Genomic DNA, 23,007 nt, shown 5'->3' on the forward strand with positions numbered 1-23,007 from the left:
TTGCCTGATGAGCAGGATAGGCGTGAGAGTTGGGAGGACAGGCTTGAGGGCAAATGGTCTGAACCAGACGTCCTGGTACCCGTCTTGCCCCATAAGAGAGAACCTGTATTGCAGCATGGATTGCGTACAGCATGAGTGCTCTGCTTTTAGACATTTATATCCAGATCTGGGACGTGTTTGCATGCTGATTTTTGTTGCTATACACATGTCCGCCATACATACATTTGCTTGTGGGTGTGAATGAGTTCATGTGTGTGAGCATTTCTCTGAATCTGTTCCTGTAATCGGGGCTTAATTTGTGGGAGAACGGCCAGAAATGCAGTTCCACCCCTTCTTTTCAGACTTAAGAGGCAGCAGGGATGTTCTGCTCAGCCCCTCCTCTTTAGTAAGCCTGCAGGGAAGAGGTGGTGGGGGTGGGGGAGAGATTAAGCCTGGAGCAGAAAGAGCCCCTTCCCTCATGTTCCCCCTCTTCTCCTCCTCTTCAAGAAAGAGGAGAAGGGGTGATACTGAAGCAGATGCTGCAGAGAAAAAAAAATAGGTTGGTGTTAACACAAGTTTGAAACTATATGTGCAGTAATATAGTCATCAAGGTTTCAACCCTGGCCTTAATAAGCACTACAGCTCTCAAGTTTCAGACGCGTGCTAATTCAATCCCTTTTTGTGTCTGTTTCCCAGGGGCTTAATTCCTGGCAGAACGTCATTCAGGAATGGTCTTCTGCCACCTTTTTTCTGGCAGTAAATCAGTGCTGGCTTCCCCGTAGAAACTGGTGATGTAAATCAGTTCCAGCGCCCTGCAGAGACCGAGCAGAGCCCGTGATTACCCCCAGATCAGAATAGCCACATGGTCTTCATGTTTGTGCAATTTCCTGGCACAACTGAGAGGATGAAAGGGCTGGAAGAGACACGAATGCCTGTCAGCCCCACTGCTTCTGCTGTTGCTGCTGGGTGTGTTCGCATATATGTGTGAGTGTGTGTGTGTGTGTGTTCACACCTGGCCCCGGACCCACATTCCCTTCCACTCCGCTTCTCACCACCACAGTTCCACTTCCTCCTCCCCCACCCCTCCCCCACCCTCTCCTGCAGGCACCTCTAGCCAGTTGATTTTTCATGATTGCCACAATGAATATGCATGAGGTTCTCCAATGTATGCACATCTATCTCATGCATATTCATTGTGGATATCCTGCAAACCCAACTGGCTAGACGGGCCTGCAGGAGAGGGCTGGGAAACACTGCTGTAAGTGCCTGCGTAATTTCCTGTGCTGTAGTCAGGCAGGTTTTTTTGCTCTGCAGCAGCAGAGGCAGCCCTGCCTGTTACTATGGAAATAAGGGAGATGGGAAGAGGCGGGAGAGGAGGGATTAGTCCTTCTTGTGGTGACGGACAGTATATTGAATCCAGTCATTCCTTAGCCTGGCCCTGCAGTAAAGAAAGACAGCCCCATCCTCCACTTTCTCCACCCTTCCCTCCTCCTGCTTCCTGTGGGCATCACTGATGTTTAACCCTTCCCGTGTCTCCTCTCTCGGTAACCCTCTTATTACTCCCTCCTTGCCAGGAAGTCATCTCACACCTCCCCTCATCTCAGACAGGAAGTCACCCTGTCTCACCTCCTACCTCCCCCCCCCCCCCTCATTTCTCTGACCCCCCCCCCCCCCCCTCATGGTCATAGCACTAACCAAACCTGGGAAATCTCTGAGACTGTGAATTTCTTACGGGCGTATGTGGTCAAACCCTAAACTAGGGAAGAACTCAGTCCCCTTAGTCATTCTTCTCCCCAACCCCAGCTCTCCCACACCAGTCTCCTCTCCTTGCCCACCCCCCCTGCAGCCCAACCACACCACAGCCTCTCTGTCCCCACCACTCACACTGACCCCCCCCCCCCCCCCACACACACACACTTTTTTTCTCTCACATTCTCCCAATCTCTCTTCCTCCTCTCCCCATCTTATCCTCTTTCCTCCCTCCTCTCCTTATTCCCTGTGCACGTTTTAAATTCTCCTTCTCCTGCATGGGCACACTTTGACTTATATTTGGGGGTCAGAGGGTTTAAACCCTCTGCTTACTCCACTCCCTGTGCCCTCTTAGCTTGCTCTGTTCCCCATTTCCCCATGCCCCCTCCTTTTCTGTTCACCTCCCATTTCCTTTTCCCATCCCTCCACTCCCGGCAGGTTCCTCCTTAGCCGGATCCCTTCCTCTGCAGCCTTGGTTCACTCATCCCTTCACTGCTCCCCACCCCCTCACCCTTCCTCAGCACCTTCCTAGGCTTCCCTTCGTTGACCGGCTCGGCTCAACTCTCGATTTGTGAATTTCCGAAAGAGTTCCGCGTGTAAAAGTAGCCCATATTGTAACAATTTTCAAAAGCCAGTTTATGCATGTAAAACTCTTTGAAAATGCAGCCCTACGGAGTGAATTTTTAAAGGAGTTACACGTGTATAAGTAGCAATTTCCTTTCCTACCCAGCATTCCTTCCTCATCTCCCAACCGTTCGGTCAGTCCCTCTCCCTTCTCCCCATCGTAGCCCCTCCTTCCCTTCCCCAGGCCCTCTTCTCTCCATCCTTGCTGCATCTCAGGAAGCCACTCTGTCCTACACTGTTGCTTCTTGCTGGTCAGACATTCCGTGGCCAGCCAATAAACCGCAGGGGGAGGCGGGAGAAGAAGCCGAGAGACGGAAGCACTTCCTTCCTGCTTCCCTGCAACATGGAGCTCTCGGCTTCGGCTTCGTAGGCGTGCAGAAGGCAACATTGGAGGTGCTTAAGCACCCACAGCACCCATAGAGCTGGTGCCTATGCCTTTCCTTCAGCAGTGGATACGTTAATAGCTTCTCTTCCTTCTTTTTCTCTCCCCTTCTCCAGCTTTTTTTCCTTCCTTCTCCTCTTTCTATTCATCCTACCTGCTCTGCTTTCACCGTTCTTCCTCCTATTTCTCCTGTCCTTTCTCCTTCATGCCTCATCCCCTGACTTGTACATTATCACTCTGGATACCTTCCCCCCCCCCCCCCCCCCGATCCTTTTCCTGGGTGGTAGCTCCTAATATGGAACCTAACATTGTGTAACTACAATGTGGGTTACTTTTCCCCATGTGCCTTACTTTGCACTTGTCCACATTAAATTTCATCTGCCATTTGAATGCCCAGTCTTCCAGTTTCGTAAGGTCATCCTGCAAGTTTTTATAATCTGCTTGTAATTTAACAACTCAGAGTAATGTTGTGTCATCTGCAAATTTGATCACCTAACTCATTGTTCCTCTTCTCAGATCATTTATAAATATATTAAAGAGCACCACTCCCAGTAGAGATCCCTGAGGTACTCCACTGTTTACCCTTCTCCACTGAGTAAACTGACTATTTAGTCCTACTCTTTTTTTCAAAGTTTTAACCAGTGTGAAATCCACAATAGAAATGATCTCCCAGACCGCACCTTCTTAATTTTCTCAGGAGTCTCTCATGGTGCACTTTGTCAAATGCTTCTGAAAATCCAAACACAGTAAGTCCACTGGCTCACCATTATCCACATGTTGATTAACCCCTTCAAATAAATGTAGCAGATTGGTGAGGCAAGACTTCCCTTCTGTAAATCCATGCTGGCTGTGTCCCATTAAACCATGGCTTGCAGTATGTTCTTTGATTTTCTTCTTTAAAATAGTTATCATGATTTTTCCTGGCACTGAAGTTAGATTCACCTTTGGAGCCCTCTTTAAAGATTAGAGTTACGTTGGCCATCCTCCAATCTTCTGATAGGTTACAAATTACCAATAATAGATCTGCAATTTCATTTTTGAGTTCTTTCAGAACTCTGGGCAATTTGCTATGCTTTAGTTTGTCAGTCTATCCTATTACAACTTCCAGCTTCACCGTAATTTGTTTCAGTTCTTCTGAATCATCACCACGGAATACAGTTTCCGGCATGGGGATCTCCCCAACATCCTCTTCAGTAAATACCGAAGCAGAGAATAAATTTAGTCTTTCTATCCTAATCTTTCTATCCTTATCTTGCCTAAGTGCCCCTTTATCCCATTGATCATCTAACAGTCCAACTGACTCCCTTACAGGCTTCCTGCTTCATATATATTTTAAAAAGATTTTATTATTAGCTTTTGCCTCTGTGACCAGTTTCTTTTCAAATTCTCTTTTAGCCCATCTTACTTTGTTTTCCGTCTAACTTACCAATGCTTATGTTTTTTCCTATTTTCCTCAGATGGATCCTTTTTCCAGTTTTTGAAAGAAGTTCTTTTGGCTAAAATAGCTTCTTTCGCCTCATCTTTTAACCTTGCCGGCAGTCATTTAGACTTCTACTTTTGTTTTAATGCATGGAATGCATCTGAATTAGGCTTCCAAGAAGGTATTTTTAAACAATGACCGTGCCTGATGTAAACTCTTAACCTTTGTAGATGCACTTTTCATTTGTTTTCCTATCTGTTTTCCTTATTTCATCAGTCTCCCTTCTAAATGTTTATTGCTACAGCTATAGCTTTACTTAATGCCCTCCCTCCAGTTATTGTGTGAAATTGAATGGCACTATGATCACGGTTTGCCACGTGGCCCCACCACTATTACCTCTTGCACCAAATCCTGCATTCCACTAAGAATTAGGTCTAAAATGCCTCCCCCTCTTGTCGGCTCATGGACCAACTACTCTAGGAAGCAGCCATTCGTTTCATCTGGAAACTTTACCTCCCTTGCATCATGTTCTAATGTTACATTTACCCAGTCAGTACTGGAGTAATTGAAATCTCCCATTATTATTGTGCTGCCAAATTTGTTAGCCTCCCTAATCTCTGTTAGCATTTCATCGTCCGTCTGTTCATTTTGGCTGGGTGGACAATTCATTTTGACCACTACACTCTTCCCCATCACTCGTGGAATTTCCACCCTTAAAGATTCTACTGTGCATTTAAGTCTCCTGCGGGATCTTTATCCTGTTGAAATCTATGCTAACGCCAACATAAAGTGCTACTACCCCACCAAGTTGATCCTCCCTATCATCTCGATATAATTCGTACCCTGATATAGCAGGGTCCCATTGATTATCCTCCTGCCACCAGGTCTCTGAGATGCCAATTATGCCTGCCTCTTCATTCAGTGCTATACATTCTTCCATCTTACTTTTTAGTCTTCTAGCATTAGCATATAGACATTTCAAAGTATGTTTTCTTGATTTTATTAACAATCTGCTTATTAGTTGCCATCCTTGGTCCTTATTCTCTCACCCCTTTCTCTTCTTCCTTTCTCACCTTCCCTTGCTCTCATCTTCCCCTAATTCAACCCTCTCTCTTCCTTGCTATGGCCTTCTCTCTCCCCAATCTTGCTCTCCCTTCTTTACCCCCAATTTTACTTACCCCGCACGCAGTCTTGCTCTCTCCTCTGACTGCCCCTTCTCAGCCCCTCTTCCCATTCTTGTCTTTTCTTTCGCTTGCTCTTCTTTCTTCTCAGTTTTACTCATCCCTCTACCCTCCCACATCCAAATTGTTGCTGTTCCCATTTTCCCCTTTCACTCTCACACACACACACACACTCTCTCTTGCTCTCTCCTTTTACTGCCCCTCCAAGCACTCACTCTACTGTCTCTCCTCTCACAGACCCCCCCCCCCCCCGCACACATGTTCTCTTGCTCTTTACCTCCTCGCCAACCCACACTCACAGGTTTTCCCTCCCCCTCAATCGATTTCTCACTCACTCACACACATGCACACTTTCGCTTGCTGTCTCCTTCGTCTTCCTTCCTTCTCTTCCTCCCTATTCCTGATCCCCCTTACTGCCTCGTTCCTTCTCTCCTCTCATTCCCTTTCCTTATCGGCCCTGAATCTCCCATCCTCTTTTCTTCATCTGTGCCTCTATCTTTCCTCCATCCCTTATCTCTCTATCCCTCCAGCATCCTCATTTCTCCGTCTGTGCCTCTATCTTTCCTCCATCCCTTATCTCTCTATCCCTCCAGCATCCTCATTTCTCTTCCCCTCCTTCCTCTGCAGCCCCAATCACTAAGATTGCTTTTCCTCTAATAAAGAACTATTATAAATTAACTTGTCACAGATGTGAAAAGACTTAATTTTTATAAAGTTAAAAAAAAATTACATTATTTAAATTGCAAATACATGCAAAATTATACAGATTTGCTGTATAATTGCCTCAGAATTTTGAAAAATCTTCCACAGGAAACCGGGGACTCTGCCTATGGCCAAGTGAAAGAGTGTGCACTTACCACAAGCCTGGAGACTGATAACTGTTTTGTGTTGTTTTTTTTAAATTTAACATTACAGATGGGGAGGGGTGGTTTTGGGGGGGGGGGGGGGTGGATGTACCAAGATTGGGCCCCCAGTCTCGATTTGTTTCCACCGGGATGGGTTCCAGTCCTGTGCTTCTTGGGTTTACCTATTTGGAAGGGGGGAGGTTTGGGGGTTAGGGTGGGTGGGTGGGTAGTTTGTTTATGTTCGACAGAGCAACTGCAGAGCTTGAGATGTTTTTCCTATTTTTCCTCTGGGTTTGGTGGTATTCTGTCTCATTGGGAAGATTTTCCTCCTTTTCTGTAATAAGGGTAGATCCTTGCACCATGCCCCTTTTACCCTTTCGGGACGGTGCACTTCTTATAGTTCCCAGGCTGCAACAGCCTTCCTTCCGGAATTGCCCTTTTACTTTTATACAGGGGTGGGTCCCAATCGGGGTTCCTTATTTTAAAAGAGCTTTCTTCTCTCGTTCCTCTGCATGGATCTCCTGCAGAGCTTGTCATCCTTCGTGATGGCTAATGTCTGCTTTTAAAATAGTATCCTTAAATGTTAAAGGCATTTTGTCTCCTACTAAACGCAAGCAAATTTTGCAGTGGTGCAACCGCAACAAGATTCACATATTGCTCTTGCAGGAGACTCACCTGACCAATGTGGAACATGAGAAGCTAAAATATGGCTGGGTGGGTAGGGTCCATTAATCTTCTTATAACTCCCGCAGTCGTGGAGTATGTGTATTGATTCACAAGAGCCTATGCCTGCAGGTATATAAATCGCTTCACGATTCAGAAGGAAGGTATATTATTCTTGAATGTTCTCTTTCTGATGACAAATTTATCCTTGTAAATGTGTATGGTCCTAATCATGATCAGGATGTCTTTTACATAAGATTATTGGATGTAATAGTTACCTTTGGATAAGGTAAACTTTGTCCGGGAGGCGACTGAAATGTATGTATGGATCCCTGTGGTTCTTCGTGAACCAGTGGCCCAGTATAACCTCGGACCGGTGCATTCTGTCCATCGTCCACCAAAGGTACCAATTGAACCTATTGGTTGTCCTGCCAAATTGCCCTCTGAGCCCATTTTGGAGGCTGGTAATACATCAGGAGGTACTTCTAATGGAGCTCTCCTCCCTCCTAACGGCCAGAGCGGTTGAGCCTGTACCACCAAGAAAAGAGGGTGGGGATTTTACTCCAGGTACTTCCTAATTCCAAAGAAAACAGGAGGACTCCGCCACTCATCCTAGACCTAAGGGCCTTGAACAGATTTCTCCAAAAAAAAAAGTTCAAGATGGATTCCCTGGGCACCTTGATCCCCCTTTTGCAAAAAAGGAGACTGGCTATGCTCCCTGAATCTGAAGGATACGTACACTCACATCGAGATCATCCCCAGTCACTGGAAGTATCTCCAATTCATAGTGGGAAAACAGCACTTCCAGTATCTGGTGTCACCGTTTGAGCTAGCGTCCGCCTCCTGAGTCTTCACAAAATGCCTGGTTGTGGTGGCAGTGCACCTACGCAGGCTGAGATTGCGTGTTTTCCCATATCTGGACGATTGACCGGTCAAGAGTACATCTAAGGCAGGGGCCCGTCAGGTCCATGAGCTGGACTATCTGGGTGTTGGAGTCACTAGAGTTCATTATCAAATACCCGAAGTCCCATCTCAGCCCATCACCTCAATTGGACTTCATAGGAGCCCATGCTAGACATGACTTCCTGCCTTATCAAAGGGTCATCATCTTGACAACCATCATGGCAGAGATTCAACAGAACAGACGCCCAGATACCCAACTATTCCAGAAACCCTCACAAGTGTGACACACTCAAACAAAAGCAGGTTTCACTGGTCAAATTATTTTTCATTCATATTATAACCACTTATGCAGAAACACATGTATATTGTTTGTAGGACCCACAACTCAATGAGTTTGTATATCATTCAAACTCATAATACAGGTTAATGATCCATTTGCTATATTTGTCTATTAACTTAATTTTTTATGTTTTTTTAATGTTTTTCCTTTGTTTTTCTATCTCAAACTTTTTTTTAAAAAGCTGAGAACTGAAGCTGCCATCCTAAAATATTTGTCCCCACATAAGTATATCGTGGCAAAAGATTCAATAAAGCAAAACACATCTGTGGTACTTAAGAGACAGTCCAATATTTCTCACAAATTCTTTGAAAACAAACTCCAAATTTGTCGTGAACAAATATATAGAAACAATACTCATCTGTGTAGTTGGAAAGAGTCCCGACACGATTGTGTTTCGGACCACCCAGTTGCAGCCATATGGCTGCAACCATTTATGTCACTCCCTTGGCACGATTATACATGCGCAGAGCCCAATGGACCCTGATGTCACAATGGTGTCAGGCCACGCAGAACCTCCAGGATTGCATCCAAGTCACCTCACCCCTCTGGGGCTTTTTGTCTTGGTGGAGGGTACTTTCAAATCTGGAATGGGGGATCTCCTTTCAAAATCCTCCTACTTAAATTGTCCTAACCACGGATACAACAACCCTGGGCTGGGGAGCTCATGTATATGGGCTCAGCACCCAGGATCTCTGGTCTGTTCAGGAAAGCTGTTGTCAAATCAACTTCCTGAAGCTTTGGCCAATCAGGTACGCACCATGGACTTTCAGAGATCAGCTGTCCAACAAAGTTGTCCTGATCCAAATTGACAACCAGGTGGCAATGTGGTATGTCATCAAGCAGGAGGAACGGGATCGTACTTTGTGTCAGGAAGCGGTCCAGATCTGGTCATGTGCCCATGTATCTGGCCAGGATGGAGAACATGGTAGCGGACAGACTGAGTCATGTCTTCAGACCCCCATGAGTGGTCCCTGGACCAGGGAGTTGCGAATCGGATGTTCCGCCTCTGGGGGAGCCCGGACGTGGATCTCTTGACCTCCCCTTGCAACAGAAAGGTGCCTCATTTCTTCTGTCTATACAGGTCAGACAGCAAACCAGCCTTGGACACCCTTGCCCGACAATGGGGCAAGGGTCTTCTGTACGCATATCCTCCAATTCCCTTACGGGCGGATTTTAAAAGCCCTGCTCGCGTAAATCCGCCCGGATTTACGCGAGCAGGGCCTTGCACGCTGGCGCGCCTATTTTCCATAGGCCGCCAGCGTGCGCAGAGCACAGGGACGCGCGTAGGTCCCGGGGTTTTTGGAAGGGGGCGTGTCGGGGGCGGGACCCGATGACGTGGCGTTTCGGGGCGGGGCGCGGCGTTTTGGGGGCGGGACTGGGGGCGTGGTCCAGGCCTTCGGACCAGCCCCCGGGTCGGAGCACGGCGCGCCAGCAGTCTGCTGGCGTGCGTAGATTTACGTCTGCCCAAAATCGGCAGCCTTGTGCGCGCCGATCCAGGATTTTAGAAGATACACGCGGCTACGCACGTAGCTTATAAAATCCAGCGTACTTTTGTTTGCTCATGGTGCGCAAACAAAAGTACGCGAACGCGCTTTTTAAAAAAATCTACCCCTTAGTGACTAAGACTCTCTTGAAGCTTTGCAAAGATAGAGGGACTATGATCCTCATAGCCCCTTATTAGTCAAGACAGGTCTGGTTTCCACTTCTACAGGAGTTATCTATCCGGAGACCGCTCAGTCTGGAGACTTCCCCAGATCTCATCATGCAAGATCGAGGCAGGTTGTGACATCCCAATCTCCAAGCTCTGTCACTCACAACCTGAATGTTGAGAGATTAATCCTGCAACCACTCAATCTCCTAGAGGATGTGTCTCGGGTCCTGGTGGCTTCTAGAAAGCCTTCCACTAGAAAGACCTATGGCCTGAAGTGGAGGAGGTTTTCCATGTGGTGTGAGAAGAAGACCATAGATCCGTTCTGCTCACACAAAAACTACTTGATTACCTTCTACACCTGGCTTGCTTGAAAACCGACTCTATTAGAGTTCATCTAAGTGCAATTGGCACATACCACTGTGGTGTAGATGGTACGCCCATCTCTACAGCCTGTCATTGTATGTAACGGACACTATCGAATTGGCTAGCAGATTGCATCTCCTTCTGTTATGCCTAGGCGGTACTGCATCTTGGGGGTCATGTCAAGGCTCGCTTTGTCCAAGCCATGGCAGCATCAGTGGCCTGCTTGCAAGCAGGTCCCGTGGAGGATATCTGCAAGGTTGCGACGTAGAGTTCTCTCCACACATTCACATCTCACTATTGTCTGGATAGGGATGGCCGTTTGTGACAGTAAGTTTGGCTAGTCTATCCGGAATCTGTTTGAGGGGGTAGAACCCAACTCTCCCCACCTAGGACCCATTATTTGGGTTCTGGTTGTCTCCTCCTCTTGTTACCAACCGCACCTGGTTGGGTGTTTGTTGGCCCCTTTTATGTTGAGGAGCAGCCTGTAGCTAGGGATTCACCCATGTGTGATGACTAACATCCTGCTGTCCTCAGAGAACACCTGCCCACCATCCTGTGGAGTTGGGTTTCTCCCATTTTTGTTTTTATATAATTCTGTGTTATAAGACTGAAGAGGGACTCCATGTGGACACGTGGATGGTGGTATGCTGGGCATGCCCAGTGTGGCAAGTCAAATTTCTAGAAACTTTGATATAAGTTTTCCGTGTCAGGGCTCCATCTGATGATGTCACCCATGTGTGAGGACCAACATCCTGCTGTCCTCGGAGAACACCTGTTACAGGTAAGCAACTCTGCTTTGTGCATGGAACAGCCGCCGCCTTCTTGCTCAAGCCCTTCCCCTACCAGTCCACTGCAAGGTAGGAGGGGTGCTAGGTGAAGCAGAGGTTGGAGCAAACAGCAGAGAAGAGCCACTCTGATCCCTATTCCAGCTCCTTCCTTCGTGGCTTTCAGGGAACAGGAGGGGAGGGGAAGAGCAGAAGAGATCAAAGAAGAGCTTCTCTGCTCCCTAATCCAGCCTCTCTCTTCCTTTTGCCTTTTCCTGTCTGAGCTGCAGAAACAGCAGTGTCACAGCACCCTTCTGGCAGTGGCACCTATGACTAAGACATGTTGGCCATTAGGTGTCTACGGCTCCGTCCCTCAATGACACCCCTTTATTATAAGACTTTCACCCCTTCCAATGTCCCACATCTCTCAGTGACTCCCTGTTTATATAGCATGCACCCTTCCCATCTTACCCTCATCTATGTGACTCCCCCTCACTTTAGACAATCATTCACAGACTATTTCGAATAACATTAATCCTCTTCTTGAACCCTAATACTTCTGTATTAAATTTCTTTGAACTTAAGATGTACATTGTATACTGCTAACTTGTTATACTCTACCTCTGTTGAGTTGTTATATTCATATTTTTCTGTTCTTACATTATGAGTTAAAAAAAACAAAAACTGTGTTTCTTGTATGAATTGTTACAATGTAAACCGGAGTGAAGGCAATCTGCTATTCTTCGGTATATAAAAGAATTTAAATAAAAAATAAATAAAAATAAGGCAGCCACTCTCTTAACAGCTATCATCTCCCTTCACACACCCTTACAAAACGGTCAGCTTCCCAACTCCCTATAGTAGTTAGCGACATTCCCTCGTGTCTCACTGTTTTAATTCTGTGTGTCTTGACTAGGTTGTAAGCTCCAAGGATCAGAGACAGTCTCTTGTGTGACTTTAGGAAGTGCAGCGTATACCTTGTAATGGTAGACAAACAACAATAATAATTATTATTTATATTGTTAGGTATTCACCCTCTCACGCCTTTGTTCCTCTTATCTCTTCTTGACACTGTCTCATTGTAAGGCACTTACCCACTTACACCTCCTGCCTCCTTTCATTATAAAGCAATCACCCTCCTCTCACATCACTTCCTTCCTTATTTCAGTGGCAACATGATCCTGAGGGGTCTCTGGGATGGGGTGGGCAAGGAAGAAAGCTGCTAGGTCCTGGCCTCTTTTGAAGCTGGTCAGTGCTGACTTTTTCTCTTTTGGCCTTCCCAGGAGCTACGAGAGCGAGTTCTGCGGGGAAAGTACCGGGTTCCCTTCTATATGTCCACAGACTGTGAGAACATCCTACGAAGGTTTCTGGTGCTGAATCCCACCAAGCGCTGCACCCTGGAGGTGAGTCCTGGACGCCAGCCTCTGCTGCCCTTTCAGTGGGGTAAGGGGGAGAGGACCCTGATTCTTTGCTGCCTATACAAAGACAGATGTATGGAGGGATAGGACCCGGATCCTCTGCTACCCCTACAGAGACAGTAAGAGTAGGGGGATAGGACCATGATCCTCTGCTGGTTTTACAGAGACAGAAGAGTGAGGGAGATAGAGCCCTGATAGTCTGCTGCCTTTACAAAGATAGATTGGTGATGGGGATAGGGCCCCGATCCATTGCCCTGACAGAGAGATGAGCAGATATAGGACACCAATCTGCTGCCTCTACAGAAACAAAAGGGTGAGAGTCATAGAACCCTGATCTGCTGCTGCCCTTATAGAGCCAGAGTGGTTATGGGTATATTTAGTTATTTATTATTATTTATTAAAACATTTATAGTCCACCTCTAACAATAAAATTGTGCTAAGTGAATTACAGTTACAGAGACAAGGGTGAGGGGGAAAGGACCACGATCCTCTGCTGATCTTACAGAGACAGATGCCTGAGGGGGATAGGACCACGATCCTCTGCTGATCTTACAGAGACAGATGCCTGAGGGGGATAGGACCACGATCCTCTGTTGATCTTACAAGCAGCTGAAGAGGACCGGAAGGCTCAGCTGCATACATTACCCAGCAGCCCCTGGGAGAGGACTTCAGAGGTCACTGCGAGCAATCTAGATTTCAGGCTCCACAGTCTCAGCTTCCAGAGGCCCCGCACCCCTTGCAGCAGAAGAGGACCGGAAGCGCGCACCTGATGGCACGTGTACCTCAAAGCTCCTTACTATAAATGTACTACAGACTTTATGTAGAAGGAATTTAATTCAAAACAAGAGTCAATAAGGAGGGTAACTAGGTAGTTAAAAGTAGATTAATTGTAGTGTTTTGAGGGTCATTGATAGACAAATATAAAATAAATCAATAGACTAAAAGAACTTTAAATTAATTTTACATCTTCCTTAGAAATTTTAACTCTATAACAAATCAACAAAATTAAGATGGAAATAGTAGTCCAGCAGCAGGAGGGAACTTTCCAGTCTTTTGCATTGAGTCGACGTGTATGATTATCTCCCAACTGGCGAGAGACTATATGTGTACACTAGGTGCAAAGAGCTCCTAGCCCTCAGAGAATGAGCCCGATCTCTGGAGGCTGACGTGGTAGACCTGGAGGAGCTAAGGGAAACAGATATAGAGAGGAGACCTTCAGGGACATAGTAGAGAAATCCCTCCTCTAATCTGGCAGCCCTATGTTACCTTGGAGGAGAAAGGTCACCTGGAAGGAGAACACTTTGGTGAGGCAAGAAGTAATCTTGTAGCTAAGACCTGCACTGAAGGTGATTTGGTATCCTCTCGCACCAAGGAGATGTTTCCAGGGACATGTACCAGGATGGAAGGGTTAGGATGTTCATTGTAGTTGGTGATTCAGTTATTAGGAGGTAAGATAACTAGGTGATGTAAAACTTATCGGAAGAATGGATCCTTAGTGCCGTGGTGTGGTTGGTGCTGCCTAGTGAGCAAGCCCAGCTGCCTCCCCTGCAGATTGAGCTTTTGGGTTCTGATGGCTGGCATGTTTTAGGTGGGTCCTTAGGGAGGTCCAAAGGTGAAAGTCCAAGGCTTGATCGTAGGTCAGGGCAGTGACAGACAGCAGAAATGGGTGTCAGGCCAGGGAGTCGAGACGGACAGTGAGGATAGAGATCAGGCCAAAGGTCAGGGCAGGCAGAGCAAGGTCGGGCCTAAAGTGAGAAGTCAGGTCCAGGCAGCGTTCAGGGAGGGTCCAGACCAGTGTCGGAATCCAGGAAATCATGCTGAGGGGACCAGAGAACAATACAGACAAGGCAAGGGAAACGGACAAGGCATGGACAGGGCACGGACAGACAAGAAGGGAACAGGCCAGGCAGGATCAGACCAGTAAGGCACACACAATTTAGCAACATGCACTGGAATGAGAACGCAGCAGGGGACCTGTTGCTGAGGCAAGGGAAGCAGTCTGAAGAGACCTTAAATAGGCCTAGGACCAGTGATGTCATCAGTGGGCTCCGCGGCCCTTTACCACCCCAAGCCCTTTAAGTCTGCTGACACCGGGTGCGCATGTGCCTAGGGAGAGTGGGCCGGGAGCGACGGTGATGGCGGTGTGCTGCTGTCAGACTTATCAGCATCTTGCCACCGATGGGACGACATCAGTCTGGAGGCATTGGGGGGGTAAGTATGGCATCCTGTGGCTGGTGGACGAGAGGATCGCTTGGTAATTTGTCTGCCTGGTGCGAAGGTGGCAGACCTCAAATGTCACGTAGATATGATTTTAGATAGTGCTGGAGAGGAGCTAACTTCCTTTGTACATGTGGGTACCAACGACATAGGAAAGTGTAGGAGGGAGATTCTGAAAGTCAAATTTAGAATTTTAGGAAAAAAACTCTAATCTAGGATAGCATTCTCAGCTAGCTAGACATAGCTATGCCACTGAATATATATTGTAACTTAGCTGGATAGATTCTAATCGGCTAAATTGCTTAACCGACCAGTTTTGAATATTGATTCTATGAAAAATTGAATAAAATCTCCAGTTGTACTCTCATAAAACAGCAAGATTTAACAATATTTGTGTTTTTTTAGTTGAATATATTTTAGATATCCCCAAATCCTCCACTCCAACTCCTCCTTCCCTCTCCTCTGTGATAGAACAAACCTAAACCTACCCTGATATGTGGGATTAACAGAATCCAACAATCTCAAATTCTCCCTTCTTTCAAGTGAGCTTGGTAAGGAGGCCGTACCATCTCTTTAGGTTTTCCATTCATAGCCACAGTTAGGGCCATTTCCATTACGTGCCACACTCATGACATCCTTTCCTTCCACAAAGGGGAAACAGATGCCAGCTATCTTGTCTACAGAGCACCCCTCCCTGCAAGAAGTAGTTTTTTTTTCTGATAATAAACAGGCCCCCGTGACAAGACCTGCTTCAGGTAGAGGCAGGCCTAGGAATTCTCAGCGATCTGTAACCCTGTCACAGCTCTGATTATCTGTTTTCTTTCCTTCCAAAAGTTACTAATTTGAGAACCACAAAAATAGAAAATATGAAATGTCCCCAGGTGATACCACCTTCCTCTTTTTAAACCCAAGTAGATTTTTCTCTAGATTATGTTATAGCATGTTTCTGCTTTCCCTTACTACTCGCCGAGTGAGGTTTCATTCTGCCAGTAGAGGGCCCTCTGATGAAACGGAGCTAGGGGGTGAAGGAATGGCTCTTATCTTTCTTTAAAAGGTTGGGAACAAGGGTTTACTTTCGTGTTCCCGGTTTTGCTGCGAACAAAATCCTTAACACATCCCCTGTCATATCTGCTGCTAAGTCCAGGCCAACATTTGTACAAGGACTGGGTATCCCTGTAACACAAATATTCCAAAACAACAGGGTCTTTGTTAGGATTAAGTATTCTTGTTGACCCTCAAGCTGCAGAACAACAGAGAATTTGTAGGAGGACTGAGTGTTCCTGCAACGTAACCTGCAGTGAAACTGATTTGATTTTTTTTCTTTTCAAGGAACATTCTTTATAAAACCTCTCGTGTGCAGCAGCTTCAGCCATTCCAGCTTTTATCCTGAGCTTAGTAGCTACACCTGAACAGGTGCTAGGAAAAACCCTCAGCTATGTGTTTGCAGATATAAAGGGGGAAAAAAAAAAAAAAAACCTGCGGTGCGCCTCAGTTAATCTCAGAGTAAGGAAAGCAACAGAATTTGCTTGATCGGCTCCGGAATGGGAATCTTGCTTTTTACTGAAGATAACAGTGTTTTTCAGCCGGAAAAGGCAATGTTACAAAATAGCCTGCCTCACATGCGGATGAACTCGCGTGCATAGGCCACATACTTATGTAAATGTAAACATATTTGGGAGAGGCGATCCAGGGGGCAGGGTCTGGATGGGGGTCTTTCATTTGTGCACATACGTTTGTATTTTAAAAAAAAGCATGAGTGCAAATTTCTGTCAGCAAAGCTAACCGCATGCGTTAGCAAGTACAGGTTTGCGGGGATAATTTTGCCATGGTAATTTTCAAGGCGAACGTAACACACGCAAGCTTGCACTGAAGAGTGCTGTCACTTCTGCATGTAACAGCCTGCAGATTTCTGCAGGCTGTTAGAAAATTTCCTCCCTTTTGCTTATTTCATTGTTGGATGAACTCTCGATATTTCTCAGATGATGCAGAAGTTCATGGAGAAGAAACTATGTGGGAAAGCTGCAGCCATCCTTAACTAGGAGTACCAGCAGGGCTGGTGCAAGGGTATTAGGTGCTCTAGGTGAAACTTCTGCCTTGTGCCCCCCTCCCCCCCTGCTGCTTGCGGCCCGCTGAGTCTCTACTCCTCTCGGCCGTGAGCAGAATTGGCTCCGCTCATGGTCCCACATGGCTGCTCTTTGCCCTAAGCGACTGCCTGGCTCGCTTATTGGGATGCACCGGCCCTGAGTACCAGTTAGCTCCGGGTCATCTGGGCAGGAAGATCCAGTCCTGGTTTTGGCCCCCCAGGACATCTATGGATGCATACTTCCAGTTTCTTGGAGACAAACAAGGACTACAAATCTAAAGGTGCATTGAGAGGGGACAAAACCAGGACTGGCTCAGCTTGTCCCCCAGTGACATCAAACTAAAGGGGCTGGAGGGCAGGTTTTAGCCCCTCCTCCTCTTCCCTGATTTCTTTCCATTTGGTGTTTTCTTCCAAGTGTGCGAGAAACCTCTAATTAGAAATAATTTTAACAATCACAACCTGCTGCTGTGTCTTTGTTGCCAATGACTGTAATTAGAGTTAATTGGCTCACGCTGATAATTACACACTGCTGCCGCCATTTCAGGCCCAAGAACGCCAGCCATAACCTGCAGTGTTCTAACGTAGGGGCCTACAGACATCATTGGTGTTAAGGGGAGGGAGAGAGCTTTCTACGGAAATCCTGCTACCTAAATATTTCTAATATCCTGTACCCTGATACCCAGGCATTTATAATATCCGTACAACTGAGGAGAGAACAGTGAGTGCTGTACATACAGAATGTGATAAACAATTACATCCTCAGATCATGAGTCACAAATGATAGAGATGTCTGCACCATGTGATAACAGTGAGGCAGAAGGGATAGAAATAGCTGGGGATGGATTTTATTCCCTGCATCACGTGATACGCTGAGATAGAAGGAATAGAAACGCCTGGGGATGGACTTTATTCCTTGCACCATGTGATACAATGAGGCAGAAAAGATAGAAATGCCCGGAGATGGACTTTATTCCCTGCACCATGTGATACAGTGAGGTAGAAAGCATAGAAATGCCCAGTAATGGACTTTATTCTCTGCACCATATGATACAGTGAGGTAGAAGGGATAAAAATACCTGGGGATGAACTTTATTTCCTGCATCATATGATACAGTGAGATAGGATAGAAACACCCGGGGATGGTCTTTATTCCCTGCACCATATGATACGGTGAGGTAGAAGGGATAAAAATACCTGGGGATGAACTTTATTTCCTGCATCATATGATACAGTGAGATAGGATAGAAACACCTGGGGATGGTCTTTATTCCCTGCACCATATGATACAGTGAGGTAGAAGGGATAAAAATACCTGGGGATGGACTTTATTTTCTGCATCGTATGATACAGAGAGATAGAAAAGATAGAAACACCTGGGAATGGTTTTATTCTCTGCATCATGTGGTATAGTGCGATAAAAGAGATAAAAGTGCTTGGGGTTGGTCTTCACTCCTTGCATTGTGTGATACATGTGGTTTAAGGGATAGGGATTAGCCGATATCGCACTTTCAAATACCACTCTGGTTCACTTCTTATCTTTCAAACTGGCTTTTTCAAGTCAAAGTTAAAAATTGCATCTCAGAAAAAATAACTCAATATAAGAGTACCCCAAGGACCAGCATTATCCGCCACTTTATTTAGCATTTATATGCTCCCCCTTTGCCATCTCCTTTCTGGTCTTGGCTTAACCTATTACATTTATGCTGATGACATACAAATTCTCATCCCAGTTCAAAAAAGCCTAGAATTCACCTACAAAATGACAGCAATGTATTTATCTGCAATTAAATAGTTATTAACACATTTGAAACTCGTATTAAATGTCGACAAAACAGAAATCATTCTTTTGGACAGAAGACCAACCATTGGTAGTTTATCTCCTTTAAAACTTGAGGACCAGTCTACCGCATTAATGCCAGTACCACATGTTCGTGACTTGGGGTAACCATTGATTGTGAACTGAATTTTAAAAAACACATTTCACTTAGATTAAAATAACGATATCACAAAATTCAAACGTTAAAATGACTAAAACCACTCTTAAACCCATCCAACTTTACAGTGGTACTGCAGTTACTTATTTTCACCAATATTGATTATTGTAACTCACTTCTACTCAGTTTACTATCCTCTACTATTCACCCTTTACAAATTCTACAGAACACTGCACCTAGAATTCCAACAGGAACTTAGAAACATGACCATATAACCCCCAACTCTAATATCATTGCATTGGCTACCGGTAAAATATCGAATAGAATTTAAAATAAAATCATATATGGAGATCAAACTGACTGGCTTAATGCTGCCATTCGACTTCACACTCCCCAACGTAACCTTCGCTCTGCTAATAAAGGTCTTCTCTCTATCCCCTCTGTTCATACTGCTCATCTATGCCGAGAACACCCACTATCACTGGCAGGCCCCAAAATCTCCCAACAGAATTACGTCGTCAGCCCGAGCTAAAGCTTTTTAGAAAAGAGGTAAAAACATGGCTATTTATGAAGGCCTATCAGGATGCAACATAATCATATAACGCTCTCCTCTTACTCTCCATTCTGCCTTGATTTTCCTTTTAACTCCGCGTGCCTTCTGTTCTTTTACTTTATATAATCACCTTCGTTTTATAGCTTTATTTGATAGTATATTGTTCTAACTTTTACAAAGATGATACTGTTTATGTTGTTAGTATTTTATTTTTAAATGTAATGTATCTATGTTTTTATTTTCCCTGGTTTGTTTTTTTTTACAAATTTATGTAAACCGTTGTGATGGTCCTCGAAGACGGTATATAAAAAATATTAAATACATAAATACATAAATAGAAACGCATGGAGATGGTCTTTATTCCATGCACCATGTGATATAGTGTGATAGAAGGAATGGAAACGCCTTGCCAGTGATACTAACATGGAAGGGACCCTTTTGGTGGACTGGTGGGTGCTGACATTTGTAATTTCTTATGCTTTCTTTCCTTCACAGCAAATCATGAAAGACAAATGGATAAACATTGGATATGAGGGGGATGATCTGAAGCCCTATAGGGAACCGGAAGAAGACTTTGGGGACAGTAAACGTATTGGTAAGTGATTCCCCTCCGCTCCTTCTCCACAGGACAGGAAATGAAGGATGGAGGTAACTGACTTTCTAGTAGCTTGACGAAGGACATATTGGGGGTTCCTGTTCGTACCCCAGATCAGTTTAGACAAGTGGGTTTTGCATTCCTACCAGCAGATGGAGGCAGAGAACAAAAACTTTGAGGCACTGCTACATAAATGAGAGTGCCACCTGCAGTCCGTAAGTATTTCTCTGTCTCTAGCAGATGGTAGAGGTGCATACCTGCAGTCTAGGAAAAAAAGGGTTTTAGACTTAGATTCAGAAGTAAAAGATTGTAGGAGCCGCTCCCTGAGGTGTTAGGCACCTTCGTGGGCCATCCCTCAGGTCGAGCCGGGTGAGTCGGGGGTTGGTGATCCCTGTGCTGCTTTAGCCCGCACCATCCAGGGGCCTGACAACCAGGGGTCCTGGTTCCCTCTGGCCTTCTGAGGTCTTCTCCCCCAGGACTTTAAACAGCCAACAGCAGCCTGCAACAGGGAAGCTTTAAAGACCTGTGCCTGTTTTCAGCATTGTCGATCGCGACTTGCAGGGCATTGGGGGAGAGGAGCTGCGAGAGTTAGTCTGCCCAGGAGCCCAGCGAGAGGTTGACTCCAGCAGTTGGCGGTTTGTGGACACGCGGCGATTTTTTTCTACCTTCCACGTGGTTGGCCTTAATGGTGTCCCGGATTGAGCGCGCACCTGCTGCAGGGCACAGGAAATCGTGCAGGGCCTGCAGCTTGGATTGCGCACAGCTTAACTCAGCCATGCTTTGCAGTCGGTGCACCGAGGGGGAGAGGGACCCTCCTCAGGACTGGAAAATGACAGGAGATTTACCCATTCACAGGGGTCTATCAGAGATCCTCTGGTGGGGTTTTTGCCGATTCTATTAGGCTGCAAGGGGGGCTGCTCATGGCAAAGGGTCCGCGGCACCGCAGGAGCCCAGTGATTCCCCTGCCCCATTGTGGTAGTGGGGTGAACTGGCAGAGGGATGATCCTGGCAGACGACGGGGCAGTGAGGTGGAAGAATTTTCCACAGAGCTTGTTTTGCTAATGCATAAGGCTTTCTGGCCAGGAAAGGTGCAAAGCCAAGCAAACCCGAAGTCTTGGAGCGCATCAGGGATCTAAAAGAGCAAAAGGGTCCCCAGCCAGAGGGGTGGGGGACCTAATCCGTAGTCTAGGGCTTAATGGGTCCTTTGAGGAAGATCAGAGTCTGAGGAGGAGCTGGATGACCTAGGGAATGATCCCAGTGAAAGGGGGTTCCTGCGGATGACGCTGCATATAACCTTAGGGATCTTTCAGTGGATGGTACGATGGAGGAGGACCAGGACAGATCCAAGGATTTTTCGGATCCAGAGGAGGTCCTATTTGCAGAAGGGGATGACCCAAGGGTAGTTCACTTGTTTTGCAAAGAGAAGTTGAGACCCCTTATTGCGTTCATCCGGAAAGAGCTGGGTATTAAGATGATTCAAGAGGTTTCAGATAAGGAGGGGGTGTATCCGGTGTTGGATGGCCTAAGAGGTCTGCCAAAGGCTTGACGATGGAGTGATTTTTTAAATAGGCTTTTCCATTGCCCAAGAAGTTTGTGATTCAGGAATGGGATGCTCTAGAAGTTGGACTTAAGGTCACCAGGGCTATGGCAAAGTTATATCCTTTGACAGAGGACACGTTACAGCTTTTGGAATTGCCTAAAGAGGATGCAGCGGTTTCAGTGGTCACCAGGAAGATGACCATCCCAGTAGTGGGGTCGGTAGCACTGAAGGATGCTCAGGACCGGAAGCTACAAATTCACCTTAAGAGGATGTTTGAGTTTTCCACCTTACGTCTCCGAGCGGCGATCTGTGGTAGTCTGATGCAGAGAGCATGTTTATGCTGGTTTCAGAAGACTCAGGAGAAGAATTCAGACTCGTATGACGATGCGCAGCAGGCGACCCACTTGGAGGCTAGGGTCGTATATGTGGCGAATGCTTTCTGTGATTTGATCTAGACTTCGGCCAGAACTATGGTCTCAGCGGTGTCAGCGCAACGGCTTCTTAGGTTATGGAATTGGTCGGCAGATGTTTGGTCCAAGTCCCAGCTCTGTAATCTCTTTAAGGGGAAACTTCTTTTGGGGGGAGGATTTAGAGCAGTTGATGAAGCTTTTGGGTCAGTCAAAGAGGAACAAGCTGGTGGAAGATAAGAAGAGAGCAGTAAAAGGACTTTTCCAGGCCGCTCTCATTTCTGGGATAGGAGACATTTTGTACCAATAAGGATTCCTCAGTGACTTCACAGAAGCCGGGATCTGGACGTCAGCAGTCTTTTCAGGGTTCCTGCAGGCCGCCTAGAGATAGTTCCAGCCAGGATGCCGGAAGCAGTAAGTCTGCACAATGAAGCCAGGTTGGTCTACTCTTTCGAGGAACAGGTCGGGGGATGGCTCATGCGATTTTATGAGGAGTGGACCTGAATCACTTTGGATCGATGGGTGCTAGAGGTGATAAGAGATGGCTATGCCTTAGAATTTTCTCGTCCTATCAGGGAAGCTTTCGTGGTGTCCCTTTGTGCGTCACGCAGCAAGCGAGAGGCGTTTCGGGATGCGTTGTTTCATCTGCAAACATTGGGAGTGATTATTCTGGTGCCGTCAGGGGAGCAATGTCAAGGGCAGTACTCGATTTACTTCATGGTCCCCAAACAAAGGAGGAGACGTTTCATCCTATCCTCGATTTATAGAAAGTCATTGTGGCATTGCGGGTACCATGGTTCTGCATGTAGACTTTGCGAATGATGATAGCAGCGGTCCATCAAGGAGAGTTTTTAGCCGCATTGGTCTTGACAGAGGCTTACCTACAATGTCCCCATACGTGCAAATCATTAAAGATTTCTGAGGTTCATGGTGCTGGGGCAGCATTTCCAGTTTCGGACCTTTCTTTCGGGTTAGCAATGGCACCATGAACCTTCTTGAAGGTAATGATCGTTGTGGTGGCATTCCTTCGAGGGGAAGGGATCCTGCTTCAGCCTTATCTGGGCAGCTGGCTGACCTGAGCAAAATCGGAGGGAGAATGTCGTTTGTCACTTCAGAGGGTGATGGAGATGTTGCAGTTCCTAGGCTGGGTAGTGAACCTAGCAAAAAGTCACTCAGTCCCGACCCAAAACTTAGAATTTTTAGGAGTGAGATTTGACACCAGGCTGGGTAAGGTGTTTCTGGTCGCATAGAGAATCTTGAGATTGCAGTCGCTGGTAGTTCGATTTCTGCAAATGCAGATATCCAGGGCTTGGGATTACCCAAGCTGGACTTGGTCCCATGGGCATTTGCTCATGTGTCCCCTCTAGAGGGTGCTCTTGTCCCAGTGGAGTCTGTT

The 23,007-nt window shown here is 46.3% G+C and overlaps 1 protein-coding gene across 1 annotated transcript in view; it reads left to right on the top strand.

The window, feature by feature from the left end:
• MARK4 (microtubule affinity regulating kinase 4) overlaps positions 1-23,007 on the top strand; it is a 185,963-nt gene that overhangs the window by 141,561 nt on the left and 21,395 nt on the right. Inside the window, 2 exon segments of the mRNA XM_029620037.1 lie at positions 12,148-12,267; positions 19,565-19,664. Coding sequence (XP_029475897.1) covers positions 12,148-12,267; positions 19,565-19,664 — 220 coding nt within the window.

This window comes from Rhinatrema bivittatum, chromosome 11 (genome assembly GCF_901001135.1).
Source record: "Rhinatrema bivittatum chromosome 11, aRhiBiv1.1, whole genome shotgun sequence".
NCBI classification, from domain to species: Eukaryota; Metazoa; Chordata; class Amphibia; order Gymnophiona; family Rhinatrematidae; genus Rhinatrema; species Rhinatrema bivittatum.